This window comes from Styela clava, chromosome 7, assembly GCF_964204865.1.
Source record: "Styela clava chromosome 7, kaStyClav1.hap1.2, whole genome shotgun sequence".
NCBI lineage: Eukaryota > Metazoa > Chordata > Ascidiacea > Stolidobranchia > Styelidae > Styela > Styela clava.
Genome location: NC_135256.1, coordinates 18825614 through 18839274, shown reverse-complemented (window position 1 = coordinate 18839274; position 13661 = coordinate 18825614). Strand labels below are relative to the sequence as shown.

The following is a 13661-nucleotide window of genomic DNA, read 5'->3' as shown; positions in this document are numbered from 1 at the left end:
TGCAGTAAATATTATTATAAAACTACTATACATATAAACTTTGATAAAAATCTAAATATTTGTCTCCAACCTCCACCTAGTGAATAATATCGTCATAGAGACAAACAAAGCTGAGAGAAATTTGACTGGGTTTTCTGATCCGTCAAGTTGGAAGTTTAACAAATGTAATGCCAGCTAATAAACGCCCATCGTTTTATACACCAAATGAGGTCGGACTGCACAACACCATAAAAGATGTTTGGGTATCATATTTGGGGAAAGTATACGACCTCACACCGCTTTGTGAAGAATATTCAGGTGAGATAACTGACCATACATGACTGCATTACATCAATCGTAACATCTTCAATACTTTCTATTTTTATTATCTGTTTTTATTTTCTAGGTGATATTCTATTGAAACCCATCATAAGCAATGCGGGGAAAGATATTTCTCACTGGTTTGATGATAAAACAGCAGATGTGAGCTCATTAATTTTTTTTTATCTTGTCACTCCTACACACAATTTCTACACAGTTGTTTTTTCAGTCAGTGTAATATTCATTTGTGTCGTCATATTTTAAACCAACTTCATTTGCATTTATTGATCTGACTTGACAGCTTTGACTTGAGCAAGTCTTCTTTTAGTAATATTCTTCATTAATACTCCTAAATTATGCCTAATCCATAGTGGTGTTATTGAATGGGTGTGTTTATCTGTATCCCACTTATACCAATGTTTAGTAAAAACTGGTTTCACCCATATCACAAGCAAAGGATGGGGGAATTTATAAATAATAGTTTACATAATACTTTTATAAATAATAGTTTATATTTTATATAAATATATAAAGCAAATTTGGAAGTGCATACCAAATTCAATTGCATGATTAGGTAAGTTATAAACTTATCCTATCCATTTTATATTAATGGTTGAATCTGAAAATCAATCATATTATTGATACATTCAGATTAGAACGCACATAGACCGGAAGACAGGAACTCGAAAGTATCACACTCCTCATGGCAGATTTGTCCATGTCCCTCCATCATGTCCTGCTTCAGACTGGGCAAACGATTTTGGCCGACCTTGGTGGAAAGATAACAAATACGAAGTTGGAGTGTTGAGCGCAAAAACGAGATTGATCAGAATAGTTAATACCTTAACATCTCAGGAACAAATTATTGAGGTATGCCTATTCAATAAAGTTTTGTTCAGGGCAAATGTATGAAAACATTCTACTTAACTAACAGGTTTGATGGCGAAATATACAATGAGCGCAAGCTATCACCAGTCATAGGAATGGAAATATTTTACAAAAAGTAATGATAATTTACCCTATGGACCCGGGGTGGGCAAGGTTTTTGGACCAGGGGCCAACGTTTTTGCCCACCTACACTGGCGGGCCATGTGTGACGTAAAAAGTTACATTTTATAAACAATATTTACAGTGTTACTGAAGCAAAAGTGGAAAACAATAAGCCTTGTGCCAAAACTAAATTTAATCTCATTCTTAACAAATTCTTTGAGCTATTTTTTAGATCAAACCTCAAAATTCGGTTTTAGTTTGGTTGCAGCAGCATCAGGCAGGTCAGATTAAATCACCAAACAGGCCGGATTTGGCCCGCAATTTGCCCATGTCTACTATAGACCACATCATTTGATTAAACTAAATTATGATACCATCTCAATAAGTAAAAAAAATTGCTTCCATACTCAATCAAAGCAGGGTCCCAGGGAATCAATTCCACTTTCTTGAACCATAAGGCTCACTGACATCCACATAAAAAAATCAACTCTGCCACGTCCTAAATCTAATTTAAATAGACCATAAAAACAGACATAGTTGCGAAGAAAAACTTAATTTAATTACTCAGGTATGCTCCGAAGAAAATATGCACGAAATATTGAAGAGGTATCTCAAGTACAACGCACATGCCAGCAGTTACACATGGAAACATGACGGAGTTCCACTGGACATGAATAAAACTTTGGAAGAAAATGGAATATCCGATCAAGATGGAGACTTTTATGATCTAAGCATGGATTATGAACAGTGGACACCTGGCATCCACCTGTATTTTAACGATGACCTAACAGAAGCTTAATATAATTTCATCCATTTCCAAATTCACTTTTCAGGGTTTGTAAATAAAAATAAGAAGCTTAAAGTTAGTGCCAGAAGAAGTTTCCATATTGATGCATGATCTCTGCAATTTTAAAGGATTAAGATTTGTTGAGCCCTGTTATTTGTTTATACTTCTTAGCTTAGATATTTTTACGATGTATTTAACTAATTATAAGCCTGTTTCCTAAGAAACTCTCTGTACCAAATACAAAATATTCAAACACCATGGAACATTTTTTATGTGGAACCATTGTTCAAAAAGACATTATTTGCGCAGGATAGCATCTGAAAGGACAGTTACCAGCTTGTCAATGAAAAGGCATCATCTCTGCAGATTGTCATCATACCTTGGAACAGAACATTTTGGCCACTCAAGCAGCTCGGTTTTCGCTACTTTGTGGGATCACCTTGGCGGCCCTCCACCTCTTCTCATCCTAGGAGGAGTTATTCGACCTCTACCTCGCCTTTTTCGGCCTCTTCCCCTATCTTCTCTATTTCGAAAACCTCTACCACGGCCTCTAGCTGGTAATTCGCCCATATCCATTAAACTAGGTGGTGCATCACCAAGTGGCCGATCGATACCAGGTCTCTGCATTTGTCCGAGTGGATCAATAGGTCCTCCATTTTCATCATAAAATATCTCGGGCTCTAAACCACCCTCCAAAGGTATACCATACTCCTCAAGTTCTCGTATGAGAGCCATATCTTCTTCATTTCCGCTACGTCTAACCTGTTCATATAATTCATCACGCAGACGATTTTTATCAGGCATATCGTGTGACATCCTACGCATTGGAGGACCCGTGTCTCCACCAATTCTCCTTGCGTGTTCAGGTGAAGGAGGCCCAGATGGTCGCCGGCCACCAATTTCTGGTCCAAAACGCTCACCTCTTGCACGCTCAGGGGAGGGGGGCCCAAGGCGACCTCTGCTACCCATGTCAGGTCTAAGGTGATCGGGTCCAGGTCTTTCAAAATTGCGGCTGCCCCTATCAGGCCCTCTACCGCCAAAATCATGCCCAGGACCCCGGCCATCAAATTCAGGGCCTGGCCGATCAGGCCCCCTGCTACCTAAATCATTGCCCGAGGGCCCTGGTCCCCTGCCTTCTCGATAAGGGCTGAGCCTTTCTGGACCTCTAATACCTCGATCATGCCCAGGGCGTTCTGTGGGGCCCCTGTCAGGACTAAGTCTCCTGTTTTCAGAATTAGCTTGAATGCTTTTGATTTTATCAGGATCAAAATCAGCAGTTACTTCAAAACCATCAACAAAAATTCGACCGTCATCGTCACTTTTATCTGAGTCTTTAGGTCCGTTGCGAAAATCACGACCAGGTTTGTCCCTAGGGCGATCATCGAACCTGTCCCGCCATCGATGTCTTCCAAAGTCTCTATCTCTGTCGTGGAAACGAGGTGACCTTGGTCGATCTGGAGGAGCACCTTCCTTATTAGCTTCCCAAGCTGCAACAAAGGCTCTTGGAACAGGTCTTGCATAGGGTATCTTTCTTCTATCATACTGCGATGAAAGCTGCAACAAATTTACCACATATTAACTCAGCGTATTGTTCTGGGGGAAGTAAAATATGCTACAACTTTAGGTAAAAAAATTAGGATCTAGGATAAACTGGGGTTCAACAAAGATTCAAGTGAGTGACAATATATGAAAAATATATATAAATTTCAAATCCAATCCTTAAAAGAATTCTTCTTACAATATAATTTCTGAATAATGAATTTTTTCTGCAAAATAGGTAACTCTGTATTCAGTATCTTGCGAGGGGACATGAGACTGCACCCACATGAATTAGCTGCTATATTGGCTTTCTTCTCTTAAATAAATGGATATGATTTATATTTCCAAAAAGATACATGTAAAAATTCGCTGAAACTAACCTTTCTTTCAAATTCATTCTTTTCCTCATATGACCAGTCAAGTCCAGGAATTCCGGATTTCTGTTCTTCCTCATCTCGTTTCGCTATATCTGCAGCAGCAACATCAGCATCACCCATACCTACAATCAGACATACATGCCAAACGAATGTCACTGGTAACAATCAAACTATCTCATTCAATACAAATGGGAATATTTTATAATATATGCACATTTTATCAATGGTTGTAAATAAATGCACATGAACAATGAGAAATGACTGAATGTCCAGTATAGCCAGCCGTCGTACTCTAACAGTGTTAATTTTAACAAATATGATCATTTGATATCAAATTTTAAACTTGAACAGTTAATTTTCAGGAAATGGATTGATATTTCAAGTCGGACACTCAAAATTACCTCTCGTTACACTAGTGCGCTGTGGCACTTATAAAATATTTTTCATCCCCAAACTAAACTACAAGTCTATAACTAACCTGGAATTACTGGCACTTCATTTGATAGTTCGTGATGTTCTCTCAGGGAACCAGGAGCAATTGATGCAACATTTTCTTCTTGTGAAGGAGGCAGTAGACATAAATTATAACGATCTCGCATTGAGTCACCTGGACGACTTCGAGCCCAGAATTTTCTAAAAAAAAATAAAAAACATGACAAAACAAAGATTCAAACTTTTAGGAATAAACTTTCTGTAAGACTATGAGGAGGTGATAAACTTCAATGCCAAATTTATGGTTCAGAAAAATTTCAGTAACCCCGTAATTACTAAACGTATAAAAAATTCTGATGAATATTAGATCCAAAGCAAAAAGTAAGTAAGTTTCTTTATAGTGAGATATATCTCCTAATTTTATAGTGGCTTCATAGTAGTGATAAATTATGCAATAATTATGCAATTTGGCTACAATGATCTAGGCTGGTCAAACATAGTGATATAAGTTGACCTGTTCAATGGAGAGTCTACTTACGTGCTGTGGTCATTAGACCCAGAAACAAGAACATGGCCAAGTGGATGCCAAGCTAAACTCCATATTAAGCTCTCATGAGCACCTTCTAAACAACCGGCCTCTTTCTCTTCCCTGTAACAAAAAGGTTCAACATTAATCAATGGTGCATCGATTAACCATAAAAATATGAATGACGAAGTATGATGTAACAAACTGTTTTGATTTCTCATTTGAATAATATGAAAAAATAAACAAACTGAAAAAGTGTGAATGTGTTTGGTGGCATTTTGGTGAATTCAGTTGATCAAAAGAAACTCCCAGTTTATTACAGGATTTTGCTGAAAAATAGATCTTGAGATCATAATAAAGGTAATTCTGGCAGAAATTATAGATGACCAAACTGTAAATTTATGTGAATTTCAGATGCAGATCATGTGAAATAAATATTCGGTTTCACAGAATTATTTTAAAGCACAGTCGATCCATAGATCTGTTACTTACCCAACTTGCCAAAATATGATGCTTCCTTCAGACCCACCACTAGCAAATAAATCTTCATGTATTGGATGCCATGAGACAGAAAATGCTTCTTTTTTATGTCCTCTGAACACCTGACAGCAACAATAATAGTTTGTCAACATTTTAGTAAAATTTTTTTTTATTTTTTTTACCGTAATAAATTAGCTTATTGGGACACAAGGTATGGAATTTATAAACATACTATTAACTAATGTCCATCGACCAAAGCAAACTTTGATAATTAATTATTAATTAATTACCGGTAATTAGGATAGGATTTACATAATTATCCTGGGGGAGAGTAAAACTTTAGACGGCATATTCATATGGCGAACCACGGCCACTCGTCCCGTTACCAGTCCATGTCGGGTATGAATTAGTTACGGTAGCCAAGTATTTGTTTCCAAATGCATGGGCTCGATGGTGAAGGAAGCTGTAACCGACAAGCGGTTACACAAATAATTATCCCCGCATAGAATTCGAACCTGTGAAGGGTAATCAGGGGTGCGGTGGCGAGCGTATTCCAAGCGCTTAGCACGGTACTCAACACACTGCCGAGTCATCCATTGCAAGTCTATATATAAATCATTTCACTCAAATCAAAAATTACTGGAACGCCCAGTTTGTCCCTTTTTGGTTGTGACTTGCGAGACAAAAATAAACAAATCAGTATTTCTTCCAAACTTTACTTAAGCAAATCATGTTTTATGTGATGAATATAGAAAAAAAACTTGATCAGCATCCGTGTACAAGAATCAAAGTCCTAATACCTGCATTTCTTGCTTTAAATTTCGAATATCAAAAAGTTTAATTAGATGATCACGAGAAGCAGAAAGAAGCCAGTTGCCATTTTGATTCCATTTCACATCCATAACAGTGCCTTTATGTGCATGTCTGACAAAATAAAATGATTGTAAAGTTAGAGGCAGTGCAAGATACTACGCATGATGATAGTAACGGACAACTGTAAATATATGTACAGCAGGAGCTGGGGATAGACTACCAAATAAACTACTATTCCGAATACATTCTAAAATAAAAGTTTGAAACAGGGAATATCAATATATTCTACATGTTCAACAAAGAGAAAATATAAATCAATGTATACTCAATGTGTATGAAATGAACAAAGTTAGAGATGAACATTGATTTATTAATTATTTTTCTGATTATTACGGTTTTTAAAGCCATTCTTGATCATACTGTGAGACTTCAATTGGTGATTTCTCAAATAAAATTATTTGCAAGAACAGTTAGAAATATTGAGAATATTTTTGTATTGATTCTAATATATAATTCGTTTTTTACAATGGATCAAGGCCCAGAAAGTATATCTCTTTACCCATTCAGCTTTATAATCTACTTTTCTATCACGTTTGTAAGTGGTGCATTTAATCAAAAAGAGTTCAAGAAGATGTGAAAGTTAATTTAAAAAAACATAAAATATCTCACAATGTTGTAAGACTCTGTCCTGACTTTGGATCCCATAGTTTAACAGGTGTATGTAAATCTTTACTTGCTGATGCTAAAATACCTTTAGTTGGATGCCAGGCAACCTAAATTTTTGAATGAAAAAAGTGTTAAGGTTTATGCATATGGTATTGAATCATTGAGTCATTCACAAAGTAAGAAGATGAAGACACATTTTTGATAATTATTTTTCTATCTCACACTAAAAAATTAGGCCGCATGGACGAACCAAAAACATACAATCTTGTAAAATATCATCATTTATATTGAAGAAATTTTTTAACAAACCTGTTTTACATCTGCACCGTGACCTCTTAAAATTCTTTCTTCATGACACCGTAAAAAATCCCAGACTCTTACTGTACCATCATCACTAGCTGTTGTAAATTTATGATCGGTTGGTCCAAAACTAGAAAAATCAAACAATATTAATTAGTCATCCAAAGCAATTTTCCTGCCAAAAAAAAAATTTCTATTCTTATACTCAAAACAAAAATTGAGATTTTCCAACATTATGAAAACATAGGACATCGTCTATCACAATGAAGCTTAATAATGACCAGTACATTAGAGAAAAATGAGATTACGGTAGTCATGTAATAATCTGATCCCCTTTGGAAACGGGTGTATCCTTCTAAAAGCTAGGAAATGACGCTGTGTGTCTAGTAGAACCCATCATATATTGATTATGTTCGGGAAGTTGTAGACTCTTTCGAATCACGTGGTTCACATAACAGCTTATTAGATCTTGCTTCAATTAGCGTCCATGCATTTGAAACTTTTACTGCAAGCTATGCCTATACCTAACCCAGATTATACAATGATGACACATGACAGGCAGTAGTCTGCCAAGTGCCAAATAAATGATCATTTTTTTGACCCACTAAAAAATATTCTTCTAAGTGAGGAATGGAGAAATTCTTGACAGAAGTCAAGTTTCTTACCTTACTGATCTACAAGCTTGGTCCTTATGTGCTTGATACATTTTAACATTGTTCATATTTAATTGCCAGTATTTGATGTAACCTTGATTATCTCCAGTAATAAGCCAACTATCGTAGTTTGACCAAGCCATTGCACGGACTGGACAATCGTGAGCCTAAAATGAAAAATCAGTCAAATTCAATAGAAATTCGTCACAACAGACTAATCTAGGAATCTGTCACAGAATTTGAGTTTCCTCTTACCTGAAGAATAGTTTCAAAATTAAATGCAGTTCCATTCCATAATGTAAACTCTCCACTAGCAGATCCTGTAACGAGACGTCGACCATCAGGAGTCCAAACAACCTAAAATTAAAACAAAAATGTCTCAATATCTTTTTAATTTATCTTAAATGATATATGAATTCAAAGCATTTAGTATAAAAAAAAGCAACAGCAAACATCCACAAAAGGAAGGCCACAAGAAACTGTATAAAGTTATTGTGGTGGCAATAAATACTGCTTGACACAAGATGCCTTCTGACAAATATTAACAGAGGGTAATGACTCGAAACTATTTTAGTTCACAAAAAAGGAGAGGACTGTATATTGTCTATATACCAGTTCTGACCCGAATTAATATAGTTTATGTATCAACACCCCAATATTGAAATTTTATCTTTCTATAGAAGTTGTGCATTGAAGAAACATATAAAACAGCTTTAATTTGGAAAAAAAACAGGAAACTAATATCAAAATAGCATATCTGTTTGTGTGCCAGTTGTTGGCCCTTTTTTTGATGCCCAAAAACAGGGGTGTGCAACCTCAAATACCAGGGACGGATACAAATAACTGGGGCTGCACCTCTATTTGACATAGGTTTTCTGGTAGTTGCAGGCACAAAAAAAGCATTGTAATGTCATAGGCATAGATAATAAATTGAACTCAGGTATAGGATATGCAACGCAAAGTTATTGTTTTTGCTCGCACATACCCCAATGAACTAAATTAAAAACTCGTTTTGCGAGCAGCACACAATTCAAAATTCACACTTCTACGAGGACTGCACAATTTTTTCCTTTTGCAGGCACAAAAAAAGCATTGTAATGTCATAGGCATAGATAATAAATTGAACTCAGGTGTAGGATATGCAACGCAAAGTTATTGTGGTTGATCGCACATACCCCAATGAACTAAATTAAAATCTTGTTTTGCCGGCAGCGCACAATTCAAAATTCACACTTCTACGAGGACTGCACATTTTTTCCTTGTGGGCCGCAGGTTGCAAACCCCTGCCCTAAAAGATTCCTACTATAAGTGTTGGATCAGGAGCCAAAGCCTCGTGTTAAGAAAACTTTGACTGAAATACTCACCTTATAAACTGGACATTTCATTTTATTTGTTGCACTCCGAACAAATTTTGAAGTTATACTGGAAACTGGATTTCCTCTATAAGCAATTACAGATTGCATTTCAATATTAAAAGAAGTATTTGGCATTAATTCTGGGACATCAGTGAAGTCTCGGTCAAATCTTCGATTCTGTTCAAATAGATAAGAATATTATAGCAAAATAGAAATTACCGTAGGTATGAATCAGGTCAAAAAATACCATTGATTTTTCTTTGTTTTGCAAATCCAATTGCTAAGATGAGAATTGTGACGCATCTATTTCGAATCTATTCCATCACCGACTTATATACAAAAAGCCATGGTAGACATTTCAGTGATAGTTTTGTCAGGTATAGACAATTTATCCTTACCAATGCTCATAGTAATAAACAGGGTTCTAACTTCTAATTAATGAACATATAAGAATATAGCACTAAAACGCGCTAGAATTCTAATAATGCTTTACAGCTGTTTTGCAAGTGGTCTGGGAAAATTTCAAAAAATATTATTTTTAATGCACTATTAAAATTAAAATATTTTTGTTTTGTAAATATTTGCTTAGCGTGAGGTCATAACTCCTACATGTGCAATAGAAGTACAGTTGTAGATGACCACTGAAGCACCGGAAGCTGGAAGAAACTCATAAAACTATTTATTGAAGCAGTTATTGAGAACCAACAGATGAGAGACCTATTTACGGGTGGGCTCAGGACCTGGGGCAATGCTCAACAACCTTTCAGGTCCTTTAGCGGCCACCCTTAACGGCACATAATAATCTGGAATGTGTACCTTTAAATATATGAATAAAATGCTTAATAGTGAAATAGAGATATTTTCATTTCACATGGTAGATAAGTCCTGCAGCACGATATGTAAAGTAGCTCACCCTATAGTATCGCAGTATACCCCAGGTATCAAAGGGTTCAGCTTTATACAACAAATTTTGTTGAAAACTAATCAACCTTATCGTTTGGAACTTACTTCTAAATGAAGAGCACATGATGATGTCCAATCAATCACCTTCCTTCCCATTTTTTTCCTTCCAGTGATGTCATCAGGTAATGCTGAAGATGAATTTTGCATACTATTCGAAGCTTGTGTATGGTTCGAACTACTAGGTTGATTCGGCATGTGTGAATTCATATTACGAAATCTATCTGATGGGTCACCAAGTGGTGCGCTGTTTGCACCCGATGCAACAGAATTCGGTAACATTGGAATGAGTTCATTTACTCTTTGTTTTATTTGTTGCTTTAAAAAGTTTGGTTGAAAAACATATGGAGTGTAGTTCCTGTAAAATAAAAGCATAATATTGAGCAACTTATTTGTAGAGCTTAGGGTAGATATAGTAAATTTCCGGTGGTCCAGAAGTGTGTGTACGAATATTGAGGTAACTAATTTTGTTCGCATACTCTACATCAAGTTGTGTAAAGGAACTAAAACCTATGGGCATGGATTATATTCACTTGGCTAACATAGACAGTCCCCGAACTCATAATAGAACTAAAATAAGGGAAATCGAAATGCAATTTTGGGCTAACCCTAACCTGGTACACACACTACGAGAGTACCAAATTTTCTACCAAAACCAATAAGCACTCAGTAACAATTTCAAATTGGTTCCAATACTTTACAAGAAAGATGACAATGCATAACTTAGCTCTTTATAACAATTTGAAAAGATAGAACATAGAGTTTACTTGAAAACTTCTCATAAATATATTATCACCTTACATCTTATGAGAATTTTTCTAGGGGCGTTAACTTTAAACCTCCTATGAGGGTCCAGCATAAAACAAATCCTATAGGCTACACAGAGTAACCTTTATTAAGGAGTTGTTTGAAAAATAAAGGAATAAAAGAGATAAGGAGCAGAATCAAATTTTCTAGCTTTGTTCAAGTGCAAATATAGTAGTTCAATGGTTGACTTAGAGCAGGTGTAAAATATTAACTCTTGTTAAATTTATTATATTTATAAGGCGAAAATAATGGGGTCAACATATCTAGTATAGATTATATAACTGACTTATGACTTGATCAAGCATGGTCACACACAGACTGAAATAAAATGGTTTGGTGAATCAAAACAAGTTCAAGATAACAACCAGACAACATCTGTGGTATTCTCCAGTTTCAAATAGTTATAAAAAAAGTTGTATTACCTAGGTCTCTGTACTCCAGGAAGATTTTGTGATGGTGACTGTTCAATAATAGCTTGACCCCCAGAAGGAGGTGGGAAAACAGTAGCCATTACTTCAAGTTCTGATTAGAATTGTTTGTTGACAAATTCGCTCTCTCCACCAACAATTCTTCTCTCAGAAATCAGTGTCTTTGACTTGTAACACCTAATTGCCGATTGATGCTATGTTTTGTCACATACAAGCTTAATACAAAAGTACTTGCCAAAGCCATGAATGTTTTAGTCTACATACAGACATGGAGATCACTGAAACATAAATACACATACTCATTAAATATGTTATAGCATAAAGAAATTTGCGTGAGATTCTGCATTATACTGGTATAATAATCGTCTCTAAGGTTTTTTTTTTATTTAAAAGCTTTCATCACTCAAGACAAAATTTGCAAATGATTATTTACAGGTTATTATTTTTTCTGGCATAAATTCCAAACTATCCACCAAATGTAATTCTTTTAGCAACAAAATTTTAGCTACAAGTACTGAATTACAAAGTTACTTTGCCCCTGAATATTTTAGATGCTGCCGCTTTGAAAATAAATAAATCTTTTGCAATTTTTTTTACTATCCGTTCACTCACTTAAGAATATGATACACACTCACATCATCATATATTCTACAACCATACCAACAAATACATGTATACAACACATAAGTTAAATACAACCACAAAGACTGGAAGATATATAAAAAATCAGCGGTTTAGATAAATTAATTATAAACCAAAGGCGGAAAGGGAAAATCAGAAAAAAATAAGTGAAAAATTATTATTTGCCACTCCATATAAAAAATTGCGTTACAGCGTTAAGGATTGCCAAATTGAACGACTAATTAAAAAAGTAACCTATACCAGTACAGGTAATCTAGCAACTGAGCGATCAGTAAATAAAAATTTGTGTTAAAATATATCGACTAAGCTGATTATTGTCGGAGTCGGCAATCACAGAATCCTCAGAGAACAACGAACTGACAGATTGGCGAGTTCCACCGTGTCAGAGTGAATCAATTTAGCAATTTCTGAATTTCTATCAATCTCAAAAACCATACGATCACAATGACATAACTTCATAACAATACAATGAAAGATCGCAAATGCTAAAATGTATGTTAACTAATCAAAAAAAAAATTATTTTTCGAGGTCATAGGTCGGAGCAGAGCGAAATGACCAAGGCGAAGTATTGAAAAAATGTTTCCCAGAGTATTGATTTATTTATTCTATTCCTTATTTCGTAACAATGACCGATCCGTAAGAATTCAACAACGACGTAACTATTGCAATTTGTGTGGCCGCTCGGGCACTTTTTTTGCTCAGACAGATATTTAAGAATGGTCGTAAACATGGCCTCGTTTTCGTGGTTTTGCATGTTATTTGTCAGTTTTCAGTCGTGTTTTAAAAAATTAGCTGTAAATCAAATATCTCCCTTGGTATTATGTCCCCCGAAAAATTTAAGTTGAAGGAATTTCTCCCGAAAAAGATGAAATAGGCTACGCTAAAATTAGCTCAAAATAATCATGGTATTTGCAGTAGTAGAGAATGGGAAGAATTTTTCGGGGTCAAGAGTCTGGGAAACTTCCACTGTTCTATGCCATGGATAGCAGGGTTGCCATATTGGCTTTTTAACGCCCATTTTGGCAGTTTTCAAACACGTTTGGCGTCGGAATTTCCGTTCGGCTTTTTTAAGTCTGTTCTAATGTCTATTATTGAAATTGTATGAAATACAATATTTAGTAAGTAACAATAGCCTGTTACCGGTATTTAGCTACTTAACATTAGGATTTCCGGAGAATCAATTTCCTTGTTTATTACCTTAACGCTTATAAGAAATAATTGCAGTTTCTGCAGCCGCTCAGACAGATGTTCAAGCAGGGTTGTAAACATTGCCTCGTTTTTTATAGTTTTGCGTGTTATTTGTCAGTTTTTAGTTCTGTTTCCAAAAAATAGTTGTATAACTTAATTTCCATTATGCCTGATGTGGAGCTTTAGTTTAATTGCAGTAATCAAAATTTTCTCGCGAACGATGTAATTAACTACGCTTAAATACTGAATTAGCTATCAGTAGACCACCTGTAAGCGACACGTGGTTAGATAATTTTTTAATAAAATTGATGGTTTATATTGAAAATTTTTCAGTAGTAAAATTTTTTAAGGTGTATCCATTGGTGTATATAACTACAATGGGTATATCACATGTTTGAGTAGAAACATGTAGGTATA

At 35.4% G+C, this 13661-nt stretch overlaps 2 protein-coding genes across 2 annotated transcripts; one reads left to right on the top strand and one right to left on the bottom strand.

Moving 5' to 3' along the window:
• The first annotated feature begins 93 nt into the window (after window positions 1-93).
• Window positions 94-2335, top strand: LOC120328414 (cytochrome b5 domain-containing protein 1-like). Its single transcript, XM_039394884.2, has 4 exons — window positions 94-297; window positions 386-462; window positions 952-1170; window positions 1859-2335. Exons 1-4 carry the CDS (start codon window positions 168-170, stop codon window positions 2087-2089), a joined length of 657 nt encoding a protein of 218 aa, XP_039250818.2. The 5' UTR covers window positions 94-167; the 3' UTR covers window positions 2090-2335.
• On the bottom strand, window positions 1828-12583 carry LOC120328411 (uncharacterized). Its single transcript, XM_039394882.2, has 13 exons — window positions 11408-12583; window positions 10227-10536; window positions 9228-9395; window positions 8119-8220; window positions 7876-8030; window positions 7220-7340; window positions 6914-7017; window positions 6232-6355; window positions 5444-5553; window positions 4964-5074; window positions 4472-4626; window positions 3997-4115; window positions 1828-3631 (listed from the first exon to the last, which is right to left on the bottom strand). Exons 1-13 carry the CDS (start codon window positions 11494-11496, stop codon window positions 2513-2515), a joined length of 2787 nt encoding a protein of 928 aa, XP_039250816.2. The 5' UTR covers window positions 11497-12583; the 3' UTR covers window positions 1828-2512.
• Between the last annotated feature and the right edge of the window lie 1078 nt (window positions 12584-13661).

Coding starts and splice junctions, on each gene's coding strand:
- LOC120328414 (XM_039394884.2), top strand. CDS start 168: ATGCCAGCTAATAAACGCCCATCGTTTTATACACCAAATGAGGTCGGA. Junction 298..385: donor GCTTTGTGAAGAATATTCAG/GTGAGATAACTG, acceptor TTTATTTTCTAG/GTGATATTCTATTGAAACCC. Junction 463..951: donor TTGATGATAAAACAGCAGAT/GTGAGCTCATTA, acceptor TGATACATTCAG/ATTAGAACGCACATAGACCG.
- LOC120328411 (XM_039394882.2), bottom strand. CDS start 11,496: ATGGCTACTGTTTTCCCACCTCCTTCTGGGGGTCAAGCTATTATTGAA. Junction 8,221..9,227: donor TGAAATGTCCAGTTTATAAG/GTGAGTATTTCA, acceptor TTTTAATTTTAG/GTTGTTTGGACTCCTGATGG. Junction 6,356..6,913: donor GGACAGAGTCTTACAACATT/GTGAGATATTTT, acceptor TTATTTTGTCAG/ACATGCACATAAAGGCACTG.